Source organism: Ptychodera flava, chromosome 9 (genome assembly GCF_041260155.1).
Source record: "Ptychodera flava strain L36383 chromosome 9, AS_Pfla_20210202, whole genome shotgun sequence".
Taxonomy (NCBI): domain Eukaryota; kingdom Metazoa; phylum Hemichordata; class Enteropneusta; family Ptychoderidae; genus Ptychodera; species Ptychodera flava.
The window spans coordinates 43,849,683-43,872,907 of record NC_091936.1 but is presented as its reverse complement, the minus strand read 5'-3'; the positions used below and the strand labels follow the sequence as shown (position 1 = coordinate 43,872,907).

Here is a 23,225-nt window from a genome sequence, read left to right as displayed (position 1 = left end):
CCCTGTAGTGACATAAACTTGGACAATAAACAATTTCAAACAGTCCATTTGGCCAAAGAAACAACCGTGATGTCATAGAAACCTGATGTAAATAAATTCAAACACGTCACACCAATTTTTTTGCCATAAAACAAGCAAAATCCTACAAAGTGGGAAATTTTTCTGCAAATTTTGCAAATTTCCTTTGATTGTTAGTACAAATCTCAGAAAACTTTATTAAAATACAACTTTATTTGGCCTTCTCACAGGAGTTTCATGATGGCAAAAACTTGGTAGGACGGAACACAGAGAGATTTGATATCTGAATGACTGAGTTACCATGGCAAATTGACTCTCAGAACAGTCTACATTTCAAATATCCTTGAAATAAAGCTAAAAAGGTTTGTAGATATCAGCACAAACCTAAAGAAGCTGTGAACAGTTCACTAAGAGGCCATGCTCCAAACACAGAGTAGCAAAGTATAGATCACCTGAGGCAAGACACATCTCATCTTGGAACACACGTCCTCCACAAATGTTTTATGTATGTACAGGAACGTCTCCATGGCACTTGTGCAAAGAATCCACAAAAGGCCAAAAAATAAAATAAATTGTGCTGTTCTGATTGGCTAGGTAGGTCAGCAGGAATTTTTTTCCAAAATATTTTTTATTTTTAAATATGCATTTTTCAGGGGTACAGGGCGGTCAAACACTGGCAACAACATTTCCAGAAAAATGTATCATACATATAAAAGGAAAAAAAAAACATAAAAGACGTCCTCGTTCAAGCAAAAATCAAATGCCAAGTAATGAACGCATGATTTTACAGTTTTTTTCTTTCTTTTTTTTACTTCCTTGTTTACGTAGCTCTAAAAAGTTTAGGGTTGAGAGGTTCAAAATAGGTAGGTCAGGTTATCAGAACAGCACAATTTTTTTTTTGTTCGGCCTAATGTGTTCTGTGGTTAGGAGGGATTGTAAAGTCAATTTTCCACTGTGATAGCACCATCAGCCACCATCTGATAAAAACACCTACCGGTACCTGTTGCATATAACTTGTGTGACACTACCACTGGCATGTATGCATAAAAATGTAAGGAACTCTGTATGTACTGAGTACTTTTATTATAACACAGCCTTGTCAGACCCTAACCCACACCCATCATTCCTAATACAGAGATCCAATATTAAACAACCCAACAATGGCACTAGAGGGATTTATCACTTTCACCTCAACATTTTGGAACAGCCCTATCATCGTCTTTAAGTCTAGATGCCATAGTATGGTATACAATGTATGTACTCAGAGTGAAATGGCTATGGTCTTTAAGACAGATGAAACGTCGTAATTCACTTGCACACCTTACAAGATGTTGATGACGTGGACAATGTATGAAGTAAATGTAAAGATTCTAGTAATTGACATCCAGCTTGCTGAACTCCTTCATGCTAATCTTGCAACTGTCAGTCAGTTTTTCATTTGAATTGCTTGGCAATATATGTTTCTAGAGGGACTGTGATGCATTGTAAATCTGACTTTTAGGATCATTTCTTCACTAGATTACATTTAAGTAACTGAATGCATATGTAAGTCCCATTGCCAATACATTAAATCTCAGAAAACTTTATTAAAATACAAAATTGAACTTCTCAAAGGCATAATACAGTACATGTCGTCTCTCTCTTATTTTCTAAACATAAAGTATTCTAAACAATTTTTCAAGACTAAGGAAAAGATTTGATGGGTTTATTTTGGTCTGGTCTTCATCAACCTACGGCATATTTGTTTCTTTCAAAGTTGCACTGAAAGTTATATTATCAGACATCAATATGAATAACTAAAATATAATAGTTACTTTCTTCTTGTCATACATTTATCTTTTAATATTCTTGTAAAAAGGGCCAGACTGTAAACAATACAGAACAAATAGAACAAAAACAAAACAACACAAATAGAACAAAAACAAACACATTGAAATACAGTAGCTGTGACCCCCATTCCACCCCCCTCAAAAAAAGTTTCATAATTTGATATAACTTACCCACTTGATAACTCTTGTTGAGAACCTCTGAGTAGTTTTGGTATCAGCCTGTTGTACGACAACTACCAGAGGTTCTAGATAATAATAGCTCTGATATGTACTTCTAATCAAATGGAGCATGTTAACAATGTCGTCTTTTCATTTTGATTTTTGTAAACATCTGCAATGAGTCCCCTACCTTTCTTCTGTTCATCTACATCACATGCTGGACCCCCCCCCCCTCCTCAACTCTTTTCCCAAGTTGTCCCCCAAAGTACTAAGAATGCCTTTTGACCCTGTGATTGGCCCAGGTACAAAAGTTTTTGTTTATTAATTAGTGTTTTACACAACTTATTTTGATGCTGTCATACACTGTAAATTGAATTCCTCCATGACGATTCCAGATATTAAGTTTAGATATAATTGATATCAGCGCTTGACTTTCAAATTTCGGAGTTCACAAAGTGTGCAGTTTTCGATACGCCTGCCAATAGTCCCCCTTCCAACTGCGAAAGCCCTGCTGAAACCCAGACAGATGGAGATGAAGAGTAGCAGGCCCTCTAGCGAGGGGGCACAAGAGACCATCTGCGCATGCGTGTTTGTGTTAGGAGGCAACTTTGAAAACTGCTGTGGCTTTCGCGAAGCTTCAGTCGCATGTAAACTGGAATACCCAAACGTATCGACGATACTTGAGGTTGAAAGAGATTATATTACCCATCATGATGAGTATAAGAAAGATGTAAACAGCGAGGGAGTTTTGACGTCAGATCAAACCAGTTCCGGTCCGTTGTCCGAAGACATAACTTTCCATGTGACGTCATCAACTAGAAATGCAAATAGGTTTACCCAAGAGAGGAAGTGAATGTTGTGTACCAGTGCAGCGAAACCTTAGGGTACAAGCGTCGCAAAGTACACCAAGACAAAATATGTCCGGAAACGACCGTCCTCCGTTAAGTCCTCTGAATGGACATAGTGCAGCCGGGTAAGTGTCAATTCATAGTTTTAGTCTGGAGAACTTTGTTGAGTAAACATATACAGCGTGTGGTCAGACAAAGTAACCGGTACATGTACGATGTCAACAACTTGGTGTTGAATTCATTGACTCGTGTGCAGCGCGGCGACCATCCCAATCTATTCAATATTGTACTGCCCTGTATTTTTACCAGTGTATCGCCTATTTAAAGAGAAATTTAGTTTTAATTTAACGTTAATCACAAGACGTGGAAACAAGTTAATACATGCTGCGTGTGAACCACAGTCCCTCCACCAAGGAGGACCAACCGCAGTACAGTGCAAGCGACATGATCAGACCTCCGGTGACCCGAGCGGTGACTTCTTTCCTTCTTGTGTTTTGTAAACAGGGTGACTTATTGTCATCCCTGACAAAGCAAATACGTTCTTTATATCACCACGATGAATGTGTTGCATACAGAAACGTCGAGATGTTTGCTGCATGCTCTCAATGGGTGATAATGTTTTCATGAGTGTTCGCTACTCCACACAGTCTGTGAGTGACGATTGCGATTGCTACGTACGTGGCCCTTAGGCCAAGAAAAGTAAGTTTATTTCTCATCCTAGACATACTAGTATTACAAAAATGATGCGGTGACGCTGGGTTTTTTCCTCTCTTTTTTTTATTCTTCAACCAACAAAAACGCGCAAAAACATGAAAACAACATATGAATGCACATAGAGATAAATGCACAGCAGTGTTGCTTTAGTATTTTTGTATAGCAACAGTTCTGTGGTTTGACTTTTAGTGCAGCAATGCACAGTTATGACAGCTTAATATAACAGCGACATATGTGTACAGTTCTGAATGGAATGTTAGTGTCAGTTATTTTGTTTACAATTCTGTTTTATACAGCAGTGTGTTATGTACTATTATATATCATACCAGTATATTGATGTTGCAAATACAGCGATCTGATTGGTCGAGACGTGAAAAGAACCGTGGTATATCGGCGATATACCACGGCTGGCATGAGCACTAGCTCTCAGCTTGAGGAAAATTCCTTTTATGACATTCCACGCCAGAATTTCAATATACTCACTGTATACTGTTATGATATAATAGCAATAAATCACACCCAGCGACGGTATACCACTCGATTTTGACCATTTCACTTCATATATACACTCGCTATCGCTCGTACATATATTTCGTGAACTGGTCAAAATCTCGTGGTATACCATCGCTGGATGTGCTTTATTGCTTAATCGTCGCGTATTTTTGAGTTTATTTTTTTTTCATTTTATTTCTTCATGAGCAGAAAAAAAAAGTTGACACGATGGGTCTGATTTGAGGATGAGAAACAAACCTTTTATTTCCTTGGCCTTTAATACACAGAATTCTTTCGGAAGTGAGTTGATAGTTTCTGGAGACTTCCAGTTGTATGTAGGCAAGGAAAGCTGAGAAGGGTGTTAGTACACCAACAGTAGGGATCATATTGCGCACAGACCAAGGAGCTGTCGATGTTTCACCATATGGTCACATGATGGTGTGTTCATATTCTAATAAAGCACCAGTTTCTCAAATGTAATCACGGTCCCTCCATGTAATGTAGATGTCCCAATGGAAATACTGTGTTACTAGAATGAAACTCTGGATATACATACTGGTATCAAATAACATCTTTATCGTCGACTCAGATTCAAAACAAATTCAAGAACGAGTCCCAAAATATATAGTCTATTGTTGTTATCATTGCAATTTTATCACACCCAAGCAAAGATTACATACATCATGGTTTATATATGTAGGCTACATTGTAACTGTGTTCAAATGAAAATAAAATCTATATTTGGAGTAAGTATACCCCTTACACTGTACAGTAATGTTAATCTCTTTAAGGTTAAATAAAGTTTGCCAATTATGAATTTAGTTCACTGTCGTTATGTTTTGTAGTTCATGGTGCAACGTCCTTATACATCAGAAAACCACATGCACTCGTATGTTATTTATGTGTTTACCATTTTAATGTAGCCTATTTCTGAAAATGACCTCAAAATGTTCAACCAGGTGCATTTTCACAACAATAAGGTATGTTGTGCAGCAGGGGGAGTGTGACCTCTGACTGGAAGGTCAAAGGTCAAAGATGGTTTCCGACGACATATGTGATTGACTCAGATATTTTGCACATGAGACTAACACATACAGACATACTGGAGATGTCACTGATACCACAACACGTGGTCATATAGTGATATGCATCTTGCACTGCAGGCAATGAAAGCTGAGATAGGCAAGGATTTAGATATGGCAACTCTAAAATTAACTTGTATGCTTCACAGTGCTCTGTAAAATACATTTTGTAAATCCTGATGGTGCATTTTGGAATGAATGTGAAATTTTGCCACTTATAATGCAATGCGAGTTCAATAGTCAGCAGTTATACTTTCTACTTACAAAATTTTCTACATTCAAAAAAAATGTTTTTACATCATTGAGTGGAGAAATCCACTCAGCCTTGCTTGTCTTGTCATTTTATAGGAGCCAGGAGTAAGCATGCAGGCTACAAACAACTTTTAACCAAAGGTAACATTGAATTGTGTCATTTGATCATTTTCATTCACTGTCTGTGTCAGTAGTTGAATATAGAATTATCCTTATTACTGCAATTTGTATGGATTTACTATTTTGTTGATTGTGATTGACTGAATGTCCATATCGATCAGGAGTAAAGACGTTTATGTCCTCAGCCTATAGGTTCTTTTTAGACGTACATTTTTAAAATTACATCATATTTTTAACAAGAGTTTTAAGTATTTTAGACATTTTCTGATAGATTGATCCACACTGCTCCTCAAAATTGCATGAAAAATGCTGGTACATGATCAATGCTGGCTGATATTCTTATCATTGCAGTATGTTTGCAGAATTGTAATAAATCAACCATAGGGTTCTCCAGAAGAGGACTTTGACGGATGGGTCATCCCTCTATTTTTGTGCAGTCTATTCATGTCTATTCACCATACAAAAAGAAAACATTTTCATGACAAAAGAAAATGTAACTTATGTATTGGTATGTAAATTGGTCACCCTTCTGTTTTTCCAAACTGTCGTGATGATTACTGATCTATCCTACCAGTCAGCAGAGAGTCTGATAAGAAACATTCCAAGGGTTCGTAAAGGGTAATTGTTTATAACTATACTAGGATATTGTTAATTAGTCCCCACGGACACCGTCCGGGGGGACTTATAGGTTTGGTCATATACGTGCGTGCGTGCGTCCGTCCGTCCGTCTGTGCGTCCGTCCGTCCGTCCGTTCACGCAGATATCTCAGAGATGCCTGGAGTGATTCATTCAAACTTGGTACAAAGATTACTTCATATGTCATAGATATGCACGTCAATTTGTTTTGTGATACGATCCAATATGGCCGCCAGGCGGCCAATTTATTACGATTTTTTCATGTACAGAGCCATTACTCAGGCATGTTCCAACCGATTTTATTCAAAGTTGGTACAAGGACATTGACCAATGTCATAGATATGCACATCAATTTGTTTTGTGATACGATCCAATATGGCCGCCAGGCGGCCATTTTATTACGATTTTTTCATGTACAGAGCCATTACTCAGGCACGTTTCAACCGATTTTATTCAAAGTTGGTACAAGGTTATTGACAAATGTCATAGCTGTGCACGTCAATTTGTTTTGTGATACGATCCAAAATGGCCGCTGTGCGGCCATTTTATTACGATTTTTTCATGTACAGAGCCATAACTCAGGCATATCTCAACCGATTTTATTCCAAAGTTGGTACAAGGACATCGACCAATGTCATAGCTATGCACATCAATTTGTTTTGTGATGCGATCCAATATGGCCACTGTGCGACCATTTTGTTACGATTTTTTCATGTCCTGTACCATAACTCAGACATGTATCAAGCGAATTCATTCAAAAGTATTTTATCACAGACCTAATGAAGAGGACTCTATCCTCTCTGAGGACCTGTAATCAAAATACCCATTAACAAGTGAGGACTGTGTCATCAACGATGACTTGTTTTCCTAAAGGTTCAAAATTTACAGTTCTCTTGACTACTTCCCAGTGCGTTGTATTTTAAAAATGGTTGCATTATCAGCAACTGGGAAAGGTATTCAGTTGTGACATTCTCAAAGGGTAAAAAATCAAATTTGTGATGTAAAAAGCAAGATTTTTTAAGGTATCAGGCAAAACATAGAAGTCCTTCAAACAAAGTGTATTTGTGAAATTTTCAAAATTCACCAATTTCACAAAAACTTGTTAGAGCGCCCTCAGTGTCTGTATTGTACACATGACGTCTGAATGAATGCCAGTGTGCATTCACAGACCATTTGAAAAGATGAGGTTGCACTATTCCCGGTGAATGACTGTCACATGTAAGTGCCTGTATGCCATATTTTATAGACCTCTTGGGATCACCAGAATTAGGTTTTGTATTGTGCTTTTCCCTGCCAATATTAATATCCATTTACCTCAAAACGACATAATGATGCTCATTGTTTTTAACCTATCTCAAATAGCTGATGAAAGATTTCTTCTGAAAATTACTCACTATGGGTCATCTTTGTGCTGTTACATCTTATGCATATAAATGTCTTGTCTGTCTTTCTGTACTTTAATTTAATCTGGCCTTTAAAATTGATGTTCAAATAACAGTACACAATTTTTGGCAATTAAGTGTTGATGAACCACAGGCTCAGTGACAGTAATATTCACATACACATGGCCATATTGGTAGAATATCAATGAAATCATGCTGACAGTGATAATATTGTTCCTTTATGACTTGCATGTATGTCTTAGTTTAAAATATCCATGCATAGCAGGCACTGTGAAACGGGTTTTTCTGAAATATTCATCCCTTTTTATGCATATTCAGTCTTAAAAAATTTCAAATTAGCAGATGAAAATAATATAATTTCCTGTTCTCAAGCTATAGGGATTTCATGAATATGATAATTTCCATGTGACCTGTGGTTAGATGAATATGATAATTGAACTGTGGGATCTTCGGAAAATATCCCCTGGTATAGCACAAAATAAGTCATTCATAAAGCATCACGGTTGGTGACCTTGTTTATTACAACTTTTAAAATTTTTCATTGCATTATTAAATCTGTTGTAAGACTTCTTCAAATATTTTAAGCATAAGCAGTAGCAAGAGTGAAAGAACATGGAGATCAACATTGCCTCTAGGAAAGAAATGCACAGAAATGGCAGGGTTATCTCTGGTGACTGCACCTTTGAGACACGATACATTCTACTAGATTTATTTCTAAGCTTTAAGATGGGGATATTTCATGCATGTTAATGTTAAGTAAAAAGGCAGAACTGTTGACTAATGCTGGCTTTATGCTAAGCTGTATGGTATTACATTTCAATAATATGAAATTGTAGTAGCACACGGCTTAGCATAAACCCAGCATTAGGATGACATTATTTCAAAGTAGGCAGTAACACTGTGCAGTCATGGAACCTAGTGACTCTAGCTTTCCAGACAAGCACCAGCAGTCCCAGCAAAGGATTAGCCTCAACATGGAGTGTCATCCAGGCACAAGTTACCATATGTTCCTGCACAATCTGAGTTGGTAGAAATAACAACTATGGCATGTGATAAATGTAAAACATGAAAGTGCTAGAATTCAAACAAATCAAGCTGTTAACATCCGAGGTCATTGCTACATTGTAGCAAAGGTAAAACTGTGATTGGCATTGAGGTAGAATGCACCTTAGAGACTGATATTCCGAAACGCAAAAATTTACAATATTGTCCTGGTGTCTTGTCTGTAGGGGCTTATTTTAAATCTCTTGATCTCATTCTTATTTTTGTGAAAATTGAAATTTAATTAATTTTTCACCATACAGTTCGCACAGGGATGACAGCCATTTTGCAATTTAAATATCAATAAATGTTGGGTAATTTGTTTCTCAAGTACCAAAATTTGCAGAGTGACACTCAATTTTTATTCTTGATTTTGTAAGAGTATGGTTGAACCTTCCCTGAGGAAAGTTTGAGAAAAAAGTTTAAGACATTTAGTTTTAAGGTGCATACTATGTTCACATTGTGCAGTCTGGTACAAAAAGGTTTCTTCATGGCTAAAGAGTGACCAGCATACTTTACCTTCTGACATCAAACAAAGTGGTATTGTCTTGTGTTGTAATATCATTTACCATTATGTACATATTCTATCTATGTGATCTGGTAATTATAGGCAGATTCTGCAAAATTGAAAAATTTGTATCTCTTCAGTGTCAGTGAGCAGAATTTGTCTCCTGGCAACAATACTGATTTTGACACCCCAAAGGTGTGTGGTTATAGTTGTACCAATTATCAATAATACAATTCTATGGAGTGAATAAGAGCACACATACCGGAACACCACCTTACTGTACCAAGCTGTTCACTCACTGCATCTAGAACATTTTCATACTCAGTAGCTCACATTATAATTGTATGGGTGCTAGTAAAGAATGTTCAGTCTCTGTACATATATCTTAAAATTCAGTGTGCCATCACAATGCAGAGTTCTCCTAAAAATAGTTAGTTTCGTATTAATCATGTGAAATTTGAAGCATAGTTCGAAGGTCAAATATTGACCATATTAAAGTAAAATGTATAAAGATGTCATAACAAGACAAGGCCTCTTTAAGTAATGCACTTTGTACTTTCTTTTTTCTTACCAGACTGGAAACAAATGCTGGTATTGTTTGTTTTGAAGAAACACTAGATGATAATGATGATGAAATCTTCTTTGGTCCTGTGACACCAAAAGAGAAAAAGAAAGCTGCCAAGTTCAAACGAAAAACTGAACTCTTTAAACCAGGATTCAGGTTTTCAGAAGAACCATGCACTGAAAATGAAAGAGAGGTGTTAATCAAACATGAAGATGAGGATGATGTGGAGAACAAAGAGAATGAAGACAAATATGATGGCTTCGTCGATATTCCTCATAACATCAGAGATGAATCTTATGGTAGTACTGCTGTGATCCAATGTATGGTTCAGCAAGACATCCTGTCAGGTGTTTTAGACGAAGAGGGGTGCAGAACAGAGGAAGGAAGAGCCACTGAGATTTCCCCAGTGGACATGATGATGAGAGAAGGCACCATGGATGACAGTGACACTGTCAGCAGTGATGATGATGTAGATGCGTGTAATCAGAATTGTGGAAATACAGAAAGTGATTCAATGAATGAAATGTCTTTAGAAGGTTGTTTTGATGCTCCTCATTCTGTAGTTCAAAATTCAAAACATTTATTATCGCATGAACAAGAAATTGATGATACTGGTGAAATACTTAACATTGTTAGTATCCCTTCTGAAAAGAATGATGCTGACTTTTCTGACCATGAAGTGCAAGATCAGTCAAAGATTTACAGTGTTGATACTGTTGCTGAAAGTGATGTATTAGACAGTGGGGAAGACCAACATGACATGCATGGGAAACCAGATCCATCAGAAGACTTACAAATTCAAACACAGTCCCAGGAGATTAGTGGTATTTCCACTGAACGTGGACTCTGTGAAACAAGTCCAACTGAACCTACATGTACTAGTACTGTGGAAACTACACAATCACAAGTATCAGTGTTAACTGGAGAACAGGAAAGGTCATGTGTTTATTCTAGCCCAGCTCTCACAACAGTTACAACTGACAGTTTTCAGAACATTAGAATTATAAAACAACATGAAGGAGTTAACTCAGCATCACAACTGACAAAAGATGCAGCAGTTGCTTCCCCACTCACAGTGACAGCTGATGAGGTTGTCAAGAAATACACAGATCCCAACAGAGTGGACTCAGAAATTGAAAATGTAGCAAAAATGCAGTTACTGGATCGGAATGGTACTGATAACTGTGGTGAACTCCAAGATGTCGGCAACACAACAAATTATCTGTCGGTTATTGGAGAAGCCCCAGTGATGGCACCGACTGCATCACCCACCATTATGACTAGCTACGACAAAGCCAAGGAAGAAATGATCGCACAAAGACGATTACTCCTAGCTGAAAAGAGAGCAAGACTTGCCAAGATCAGAAAAGAAAGAGAACAGCTGATGAAACGCATGGAAATGGATGTGTCAAAGGTCAGTGCATGAGGATTATATTGTGCTACATGTATGCTATAGAAAAGCCAAGGAACTCATAGTACCCTGGAGGCAAATGCCATCCCAGAATCCTTCACTTCAATCCACTTAACTACTTCTCTTAAGCCATATACTCAATGTACGGTACATGTACATGTACATGTACACAACAGCCCAGAAGTTCTTTCATCATAGTTACAGTACCTGGATGAAACAATTTCTGTCCCAGGATTCATCACTCCATCAATTCAACTTCACCTCTTAGATCACCAGGTATACACTGTACTGTAATGTTGGATACTGTGTAAATGACCTCCAAGAAGTTTGAGTCATTAAACAATCAATTGAAAGTCAACTGTAACACCTGCATGCATGTAATTTCAATTCTTTGTGTCTCCATTCAGTGCATTTATAGTACATACAAATCATGCACATACCCAATATCCTGCTGTGCTCGTCATCCTGTCAAGTTATCAAAAAGTGGCAATGATCAAGCCAAAATCTGTTTTCACCAACTTGCCACTTCTCACAAACTGTACAAAAGTGTATTTGTATACAGCTTGGTAGTTTTAGCACACTCTTCAAAGCACTGGCAGCAAACTTGGTTGGCTGGCTATAGGTAAATTTCTCTGATTTCGAAGGATAAAATTCATGGCCCCTGAAAAACCAGCTTCTGGATACTGTCGAAAAATAAATGTAATTCTTTCTGATTTTAGAAGTTTTTTAGGTGTACATGTAAGTCAGTTCCTCAAATATTGTTAAATTTTGATGATGCAGATAAATTACATGTACAGTACATGAATGTTCACAGAACTGTGTATTTTGTTTGTTTGTTTGTTCAGATAAAAGTGCATGTGTATGGTATTATGAGGTTATTACGAAAATACCGCAAAGGATGCACGAGGACATAGGCGCAGCGTATTGCCCGACGCGAAGCGGAGGGCGATGCGCGGCGCCAATGTCCGAGTTCATCCTTTGCGGTATTTTCGTAATAACCTTATTATTATACATCTTATATTCTTGACTGGGGCATCAAATTGTCAGAGTAATGACCGTTTTCGTGCAATGTCAACAATTCCGATTCCGATTTATAGCGCAAGTGTACAGCGCTATCTCGGATGCGCTTCTGCAAGTTCTGGATAGTGTGTGTGCACGACACACGTACGTACAGAGCGCGCGAGACATGTTCTGGCACTCGTCCAATGGGTCCCTTGAAACCGTTCAACAGTGAACGCGCAGATACAGCTGCAGGGGATGGGGCGCCTTGAAACCGTACGTGTTACGGAACGGGCGTTCTGTACGGCTTTTTTAGCGCACGCAAAATTCTATTGTTCTCGATGGTAGATGTATAATAATGTGTGTTACACATACTGTAGATTTGGTACAACTCTGTGAATTAAAACTGTCTGTAGATTTGGTACAACTCTGTGAATTAAAACTGTCTGTAGATTTGGTACAACTCTGTGAATTAAAACTGTCTGTAGATTTGTTACAACTCTGTGAATTAAAACTGTCTGTAGATTTGGTACAACTGTGTGAATTAAAACTGCCTTCTGAATGTAATGTAGTAGAATTATCAGCTGAATCCCTGGGCTGAAACTTAGCATTGCGTTTACCCACACATGTGCATATACTGTGCTTGCTTTCATACAACTTGGTGTATTTCACAAACGTATTGCTGTGATTCAGGTCAAAGCATTTCACATGAAAGTAACGCTAATGTGTGATAACTTGCTGAATGACTTTCGTTCACAAAAGCATCAGCTTGAACCAAGTCTATACGTCACAGTGAATGACCTAATGTTTTACTTTTATCAGGAATTTGCCTTTGAAAAGTTTCCATTAATTTGCTGTTCCCAGCATGCATTTCAACTCATACATCTTGATATGATTAAAGCAACAGCTTGGGTCTATGGTAATCTTGTATGCTGTTCAACTTCGGAACATGCTTTCAAGATTAGAAGTGGGAATTGGGAGCCATCAGACAGAGTAATTAATGTCAAGTTGCCAAGCTTAGATAAACTGTGATTTGGTGTGAAATGTCAGATACATTTAGAACCCACAATGTCAGAAAGGTTGACAGACAAGTGTTAAAGTAAATGTTTTGAACCTTTCAAGTCAGGTCATTCAAAATAAGCTCAAGAATCAAGGTAGCCAGCAGATCACTTTGATACACATCATTGTGACAGACACACACACTACAGGTATCAGTGTCAGTTTGAGTCTGTGAAAATCACCTTTTTCTTTTTGTCCATGTTTGTCTTAGCAAGATGAGGTGGTGAATGTTTTGTAATGGTCTTCAAATGGTCACTTCTGTAAGGACAATGTTACAATGTATACTCTTCTGGCTGCAAGGTTTTAACCTGGTCACCACCATTTTCTAGTAAATAGGTCCACACTCACCATTGGTGACAATAGACTTTGGTCAAAACCATTGTTGCCACAGGGTTAACCAGTTTGACCAGACTGCATTCCCTTATCACACATTCACAGTCGAAGTTGAGCTCATTACAAGTATGACTTTGATGAGAACACTGTATCGTACCTGTCATTGGCATTGCTTTTCAAAAAAATCAATGTCAGAATTGTCATGTCAGATTTGTGAAAATCAACTAATGAAGAAATGATTCAAATTTGATGCACCATAAAATCTGTGGTGACTAAAATATTGACAGAATGTTGTGATTTTGATGAAATAGAGATGATTCTGAATTAAAAAGCTCATTAAGGGTGTCTTCAATCAGCTTGGGAGCCATTCATTCAAGCTGTCAATCACAAAATTAATCTTTATGATAAAATAGATAAATGAGTGAACGTTTGCATTATGTGTCAACTAGAACTACGGTAGATACATTTACTGTACTAACCCATAATTACTGTTTTGCTACAAGCATGGAGACAGAAAGGTTCAACCTCCAGATTTAAGATTGTATAGTACATGTAAATTTTTCACTCCCTAATATTCCATAATCAAATAAAGTATTATGTGTATATTTTGACATAAGCCTATAGGCATTTGTCAACTGCTTGTACATGTAGTACCGATACTGATTTGGGCTGAACATTTATATTGTAGTATGTGCTTTTAAAATGAAGGATGTAAACTTTCAACCATTAGCTTTCAAAATCAACAATCAGGGGTCACCATATCTGACGATGAACCTTGAATTTACTGACAGTTAAAATTCAATGTGGCTGCCATCCCTTTGTTTAACTGAGTCAACTATCGGAAAAATGAAATTGTCGACTTTCACAAAAATAAGCTGGTGAAAACTCAATTGACTCTAAGAGGTTCAAAATGAGTTCACACAAGTGGTAGATCAGAATATCGTAAAAATTTGAGAGTTGGAATATCTGCCCCCTCCTCCCAGTACACTCTACCTTATATACAGCTACATTGTACATGCAGCCTGACCACAGAACAAATAGAACATACATGTAGACTGGTATTTGTCACTAAATATACATGTACCATGAACTGTACTACCAATTAACCATACGGTAGCACAAGTTAGTTTTTCACCATTGAATGAAACAAAAATAAATACATTGCAACAAACTGTAATACTAACACAATATTCTACTACTTACATGTAAATGTGGAATACAGGCAGCACAGAGGTTATACCTTTATGCATGTAGCATGTGTACAGGTTCAGCAATGTACACATACGGTATTACAAGGCAATCCTTAGCAGAAATCTTACTGCCTTCAGTTTGGCTAATTTGTTTGTAACATAACATTGGAATATTCTCAATTTCTTGTACTTTTCCATGATACATTCCTCGCAATATTGGTGTTGATTGTTTATGTTCCTTGAAATCAGTCACACTGTGTTATACAACTTTTTATAAACATTGTATGTACTGTAATCTACATACATGTACCATACCATGCAACTGCCAGTGCATTTGTAGGATTTGTGCCTATTCAAAAAATTACAAGAAAATTATTACCAAAAACTGACACTGTACACTTACTGTCCTAGGTGTGGTAATTATATTGAGTATATTTTTCTTGTTTTTCTAGCATTCTAAATCTGTTGCAGACTGCCTTGCATTGCGTTTTTCAATACTACCAGCAAATGCCTCTGAATCTTTGGCAAGTAAACTGAGAGAGATAGAGCTGAATTCGCTGTCAGCACTAACGTTGGTAAGTATACCATGTACCAGAGTGTTCAGTGAGCTAGCTTATCATACCATGGTAGTATGGTGTGAGCTATCTTAGTGTTTAAGGTAGTATGCACCTTGAAAGTCAAAGACTTAAACTTTTGCTCAAATGTTCTTCAAAGAATATTTCAACCATTCTTTTTCAAAATCAAGAATGAAAATTGGGGTCACCATGCAAATTTTGCAACTAGAGAAACAAATTACTCAAGATTTACTGATATTTGAAATTCAAAATGGCCATGTTAACTCTATGGAGAAAAAATGAAATTTTAGATTTTCGAAAAACTAAGCCGGTGAAAAGTTTTCTTACACCAAGAGCTAAATTTAAACGAACCCCCACGAGTGGTAGATCAGAAAAGAACTGTACAAGTTTGAGAGTCCGAATATCTGTCCCTGAGGAGCGATCTACCTTAATGGGGTACATGTTTGTATATTCCCTTTGAGACATTTTGCAACTTGTTGAATATGAATATAGATGGACTGGTCATACCATATGTCAAACCTCATCATGGTGTTAGGGTCACTGGTCCATATTGAGCTACCAATACATGTAACTGTCTGACATCGGTCCTGTCATCCCAAAGTCTTGTTATGCTCCATTGATAAGCTCTTTAACAATGAAGATATGAATGCAAACCATTGTTGTTGTTTAACTCTTTGAGCACCAAAGTCAATTGTTGTCGTCTGTATAACACACTTGTCACTTTTTGCAGATTTTTGACAAAATTTTGATAAAAAAATGTTGCCAATAAAATGTGAAGTCCATTTGGTCCAAAATTATCTAAAAATTACAGAAAAATTCATAAAAATTTGTAAGAATGTTTCACTAAAATTTTTGGTGGGAAACAATTACAGCACTCAGTGGGTTAATGTAAGGGAGGGTTTGTGGTTTTAGATGAGTGTACCATTACAGTTTTTCATGTGACTTTATTTGTGTGTCTGCAGAATGAAACTGACCTGGATATGGTGACTAAACTTCACACTATGAAGAACAGAAACTACCAGATGAACATTGACCATCAGAATGCTTCATCACAAAGTGAGTTCTTTATTTGTCATCACTGATTCAAATGAAATTGACATGTAAAATTTTAGGGGTGGTGGATAATCAACACATGCATATTCCAAATGAAACTTTTTCTTTTGTCTTCAAACTCCCTCCTCAGTATACAAAAGTTTGAATGTGAGAAAATCAGAAAATAAAATTAGATTTGATATTCCTACAAATTTTCTGAAATAGGTTATTTGAAATTTAAACTTCAAACTGGGACATGACAATGAATATTTCAAGACAAACTCTGTACTGATGTTCTAATTTTTGATGAATTTTTTCGTTTTCGCGTTTTCCATGATATACATTTTCTGTCTTTTTATATATGATACTTCGAATCAAAAAATTAGATAAATGAATAATACACTAGTTAAATATCAATCCTCGATTCCATGAACACTTGCAAAACATAGACCTTGCTCTAGGTTGTACGTGAATGTTATCGATGATTCAAAATGTATGCCCCAACGGCTGTCAGCTTTGCAGACACCATTGTCAAAATTTTAGCAGATTATTTATTATTTTACTAGTGTATAAAGTATTATTTTTACCAATGTGTGGAAAGTGCGATCTTGAGCTGGATTGCTCCTATCAAAATCTGCTGTTTCCGCTACGTTTATTTAGCCAGTTGGGCGCACGCAGGACCGAAAGAAGTCTGAGTTTGGAATATTTAAATTTGCCTGCAGCAGAGATTGGTGGGGGCGCGCGGTCAACAACTTGGAGACCCTCTAGCTTGGTTCAAATTATCCACGCCGCACTGCTGCCCCACCACGCTTCAATCTCTGTGTGGAGATTGCTATAGCTGCTGTCATTTCTAACTTGTCATAAAAGAAATAACTGTAATTGCTTGAAAACTAGCTGTCCCAAACTACTGGCCAATCAGCTGTGAGCAATTAGCTGCATTTTATCTTTTCTAACTTACCCATCAGATTACAGCAAACATTCAAAGAATAGTTGACATAAGTCTTAATATTTGATTAATCTCTTCAAGGAAAACACAAAGCAATAGATACAGAGAAGTCATCGTTCCTGTCTGTTCTCTGTACATCCTGCCATCTCTTTTGATAGATCTTTCAAATTAATTGAATGAAAGAGCATTTTTCTTCCCTTGTAAAGCATCACCTGTCCAGGAAATAATGCGTCTTCCTGATGCCCATGTCCATACACTTCCTGACCAAATTCACTCATAGAAATATTTCACAAAAGATGTCTTCGGCGTTTTTATGCTGTAAACCAAAATTTTTGTATCTTTTGATTTGAGGTTGCTGCAATTTTATAGTCCTTTGGTGATTTCTATGTTGTACAGGAAATTAACTGCATTTTGATGACAAGAGGCGGCAAATTATTATGAATGCTCTCTGATCTCAGCTATTAACTGCTGTCATAAGAATATGATGACGTATTTGTTTGATGTTACTGAATCAATTACATGTACTCTTGCCGTCTAATTTCAAAGTGGATAGACAGTGCTGTGGAAAATATTTCTTACATTAACTTCTGCAACCTGAGCCCAAGGAATGGACAGATACATTTAGTGAATTTGAATTACAGTTGAGTACTGTACAGTTTACCGTAATATTGTATCTTGAAGAGAAATATTCCTTATGAGATAAGAAAATCAGATTGTTTCAACAAATTTAAAATTCAGTAGAAGAAAACAGTTTGCAGAGACTTAGCGTGAATTTATGCAAATTAAACAATTGTTGTGCCATGTCAAGGAATGTGTCCCTTCAAACCTATTATTTTCCGTCAACTGATGTAAACATATTTTGATCAGATATACAGTACGTTTATGATGGCATTTCTATCACGCACACTGCCCTCACTGACTGTCACATGACTTCTCAAATTGAACAGACTGGTTCATCGTCACTGCAATTACTTAGTTTGGATCCCAAGCTACATGTACATGTATGCTACAACATGTAAGCCTGGCATTGACAATTCTCCCATAGGATTATCTTTTCATCTTCACAATAGCAAACAGAGTTTTCTTTTCACGTCAACTTCAACAACTTCCATCCCAGGTGGTTTTGATGTTGATTCTGAAAAACTTCATAATCAGAGTGCTCAGAGGACATCCATTTGAATTTCATGTCATGGTCAGGTCTGTCGATAAGACAGACAATTCCTGTAAACATGCACCTGAGTTACAGTATGTGCATGTTCATGAAATAGGACAGTTCCTCCAAGAAATTTAGGTAACTGTGTCTTTCTGATGAGATCAAAGGTATAATAACTGTAATTTTTGACAATATTTTCATTATTTTGTTCATGAAAACAAGTACATTCTCTTTGATAGTACAGTTTTCAGCAATCCACTAAAATGTTGATACTTAAATTTTAATTTCATTTTAGTGAGCTTTCTGCGAAGTTCCATGAAATCATAAAAGAAATATTTGTTTTAATTATGATTTAAAATATAAGTTCTTTCTCGTTAAAAATTGGAAGCCAATATGTTACCATGGTATACCTTACTTTAATCCTTTAAACTCAGACCCCGCATGGTAACCTACAGGGTGTATGACATCATGCAGAGATTTTCATCCAAACAGGCTGCCAAGGTTTGACAGGGAAAGTAGGAGTAAAAGTTTGATGTGTCTCCCAAAAGTATACCACTTGTAAAACCTTTATGGAGTATATGCCTATCTATACAAACTCTTAGGCAGGCACTATATTGTTATGAGCTCAACGTCCTCAACAGTCAAGCATGCATACACATGTTTGATCCAATTTCTGATCCAATAAGTTATCAATCATCTCCTTATCTCCTTGTCACACTCAATGCATTATTGATTCCCCTTCACATGCATAATTCATGTACAACGTCTGTAAAATCCTACAGCTATTTTGATTTTTGTTATGCCAACCTTGGTATGAACTAAAGAAATGATGAAGACTTCAGTTGAGAAGCCGGTATGTCACGCAATGTCCAAAGACTCATATACTGTACAGTAAGATCTGGTTGGTTGATATTATTGAAAGTGTTATATTCTGGAAATGTAAAGACACCTTGCAAAGGACACATTCAACAAGTAGATGCTTTTATAAGTAATGACATATTCAGTGCAGTCCATCTTACCATAAATACTTTTAAAACCAAGCATATAAGTAACTCTCAGAAGCATCACATTCTGCATAAAGGTAGCATTTACTTTTAGGATGAAATTCCATATGACTGAACACATTTGCAAATGAGACATTCCATAACCAAAAGTACCGTATTTATGTTTAATTCATGGTCCTTGTGTAAGAGAGACCGTGCATAACGAGTGAAACCTAGGATTCGAATGGACCATGGTTCAAACAAATCAAGTGCACAAAGACACATAAAAATAAATGTATTTCTGTACACATTTGTACATGTGGGTTTGTTTGTACCGCCATCACATGATCTTGTATTAAGCATACTGAGTATGTTGAACACTGCACATTCTGTTTATTCTGGAATTGAACCATGGTAATGCAGTAACTTGTAGGGTATGAGCTAGGAGCTTTGCCTGCCGTCTAGCATGTTCTACCAGTGTAAACATGCAACCACAGTGAATTGTGATCTCAAAACATTTAGTTTAGGAATGGAACTGTAACCTTGGTTGTTGAAATCTTCAAAATGAATACCTAGTCTCTAAGAATTACGGAACCCCTTGTGTGCCATTCAACCCCCGCCTTCCATGTAGAAGTCCAATTTCATTATAAAAATAATGATATTGAACTACGACACAGTAAAGTAATACTTTCAGTAACCAACGTTAAAAAATGCATCATTTCCTCTAAGTCAACACCCTTGAATTAAAAAGTCATATTTTGATACTAAAAGTTCTTTTAAAAATGGTATTTTCATGCCAAGAATATCAAGCTGTTGACGCTCCAAGTCTCCTCCATTGCAGTATAAAATACAGAACAGCTTTGATCAAAACTCATGAAATGATCAATTCTGAAGAGAGATAAGAATAACCGAGAATGTTCATCAAGTGTCATGGATATGTAGATTTGAATGTACAAGATGTTGATGCTGTCATGAAACTCTTTCAATAGAGTAGCAATGGCATCACAGTTACGCTTTAAGTCAGAACTCAAACACAGCTCTTTCCTGTAGGTATCGATGATGCAAGGTGCATAGTGGTGGCTCAGAGCGTAGTCTCAAATGTAATTCCCATTGCAATCTGTGACAAAACAGTCAAGTTTTAAAAGAGATCTCAATTCTAATCCAATCTGCAATTAGCGCCGTAATGGTTACGCTGTTACAATACACAGAAGGTCTTTTAAGTTCAAACATCGTAACTGAGCAATACATACTAATGCTTCAGACCATACATAACTTTTTTCTCAGAATTTAAATTGTGTTAGGTTTCATGTCGACAAAGTTCAAATTTTGGCATTTCAGTCTTAATTATTTTCACATAAATGATAATTAAAATGATGGGACTGTTGACATTTGCTGAACAAAACCAATATCAGTTAAATGCTTGGCGACACGACACAGAGACCTTTTGTAAAGACGACATGTATATCTTAATCATATGGTTGGCCAATCTGTGAGAGCAAATGAGGCATGTCAGGAAATCTGCATACAAAGTCCATCAGACTGTTCAATATCTTTGTTAGATTGGATTGTGAGCTGTTGCTCCAGTTCAGAGACATTGAATGAAATACCCTTTATGTCATCAATATTGTCAAGACTCTGCTCTGTGTTCCGTGTTGACCATGAATAGATATTCCATCCATAAGCATCGAATCTCATCTGAGTTTTCCATGCTGTTCCTGTGATTGTGTTTTACAAGCTGCATGCACATGGCGCCAGGGTGTACTGGGATCAAATGAAAAGATTTACAAATTCATCACATTTCATTCCTTTCTCTGATCAAACTGCCCTGACATCAGATGTACCAATGCGTACTTCACCTGTAGATCTATCCTGAAGATCAGTTATTGTACTCTATGTCATCCATCTGGATTTACATCCGTGATGATATGAAATATCTGTATTCCACAATGCAATAGCAGTCACAAAGCATTCTCACGAGTCAGAGCATGATTTCCGCTACACATACATGTACCCTCGCAAAAATCAAGGGGCGTGTGGTTTACGACAATGTCACAAAGTGGTGTTTTTGTCTAAATTTACATTTTCAAATTGATGGGTAACATATCAAATCTGCTTGACTGTTTCAGTGCAGTAGTGAGCCTAAGAACTGATGTCACAATAGGGCTTACGAAAAAGGTTTGTCCTAAAATTCTGAGTAGACAAGATTTTTAGACTTTATTGTTAACATACCCAGTACCATACATGTATAAAGCATGGTGTAAAACAAGGCTTTTTACCCCCCCCCCCCCCTTTGTCTTTGTCTTGGTAAAAATTATGAAAGATATGTTATAATCTCTGACAACAAACAGCAGTGCACATGTAGACATTGGTGCATAAGGCAAGCAACATGTGGATTTATGTCAACTGTGTTGCATACATGATCCTATATGGTGATCAGTATTTACCCCCACGGCATGTCAGTGATTCTCTGTCTTTCTGTTTGTTTGGGTTGTTTGCAGTTTGGAGGAAACTGTGGCAAGGGGAAGCTTTGTTGTAGCTGTCTTTAAATCTTTGTGCTTCCTTTATGAGCTGGAAGAATTTAAAGTAAAGCAGAATGTGTCCTGTCCATAGTTTGATTTAGAATGTCAGTAGTGCCAAAGTACCATTTTCACAATTCCTGTGAGATTTATTTCTAAAAGTCTTAAAATTTCCAGATTATTTTTTTATCTTAATGATGGAGCTCTGACATCATCCCAAATCAACCAGATCTGTGTAACACAGGTTATGGGGTCATGTCCGTAAATATCAGAACTTGTTTCAAAACATGGTAATTTTTCTGCTGCCATCATACCAAATCTGATCACAACTCCATGGCTTAGTCTCACAAACTACAAATCATCTGTCATGGCACTGAGTGAAATCCTGACTTATGGAAAGGATGCTCAGTTTTATCAGTGGCAATGTAAGCATAATTTACCAGTAACAGTTGCAGTCTGGAACTGTAGGTATTATCCGATAAACCTATTGGACATTTGTTGTGTCTATAAGCCTTGCCCAAAACATTGTACTACAATAACACAATTTATCTGATCTGGCAAATATATCCTTTGTCTCCCAAGGGATTTCAGTTCAAAATAACCAGACTATATGACATCTAGTTGGAAGTTCTAGTATGCCCTAGTTTTTAATGATCTCTCTGCCATCAAATTATCTCCCAAAGTTCCATTTCATTTCGGTTGTTACATGTATGTGTTCGATGTTCATCATTAATTTGAATACACTGGTAAATGTTCATTTTTGAAATGTGAAAACTACTGTTATTACTAGTTGAACTTTATTTTCACATATTTCTGTTTCATTTCTTGGGCACAGAAAAGGCTCTAAAAGAAATGAAATACTTCTATTCCGATGTCTCATATGACGTACGGAACATGTCTACACATAAGATATCAATAATCACAAGTTGGATTTCATTTCATGCAGCTCAGGTCTATTTTAAATATTTGACAAGTTGAAAAATTGCCATGCATGGTGGAATAATGCTGATTTCTCAGCACCACTCATCTCAGCCTTTGTGACAGAAATTACAATGCATGCCATAACACGGAAACCCTCTGAGTTGTCATAAAATATTAAAAAGCCATTACAGAGGTTTTTAATAGATTCTATAGGTACTCTCCTTGGGACAGATTGCTTTACATTGTGGAATTGAGATACATGTTTGTGTGTCAACAACCTTGATATCTATATGTACCGGTATCTATATACTGTCAAAGTGCATGTATAAAATTGACAGAAATATGTGTGCATGATTCATAATTAAGTTGATCATGTAGAGACATTGTTTATGTACTCAGTACAACCTGAGTATATTCCTAATGAATATATCATGTATGGA

At 36.8% G+C, this 23,225-nt stretch overlaps 1 protein-coding gene across 1 annotated transcript in view; it reads left to right on the top strand.

Annotated features, from left to right (window-relative positions):
- The first annotated feature begins 2,602 nt into the window (after positions 1–2,602).
- LOC139141110 (uncharacterized) overlaps positions 2,603–23,225 on the top strand; it is a 43,646-nt gene continuing 23,023 nt past the window's right edge. The window contains exons 1-4 of the mRNA XM_070710693.1: positions 2,603–2,979; positions 9,677–11,081; positions 15,112–15,234; positions 16,197–16,290. Of these exons, the coding sequence (XP_070566794.1) occupies positions 2,828–2,979; positions 9,677–11,081; positions 15,112–15,234; positions 16,197–16,290 (1,774 nt within the window). The 5' untranslated portion in view covers positions 2,603–2,827. The remainder of the gene's footprint in view (positions 2,980–9,676; positions 11,082–15,111; positions 15,235–16,196; positions 16,291–23,225) is intronic.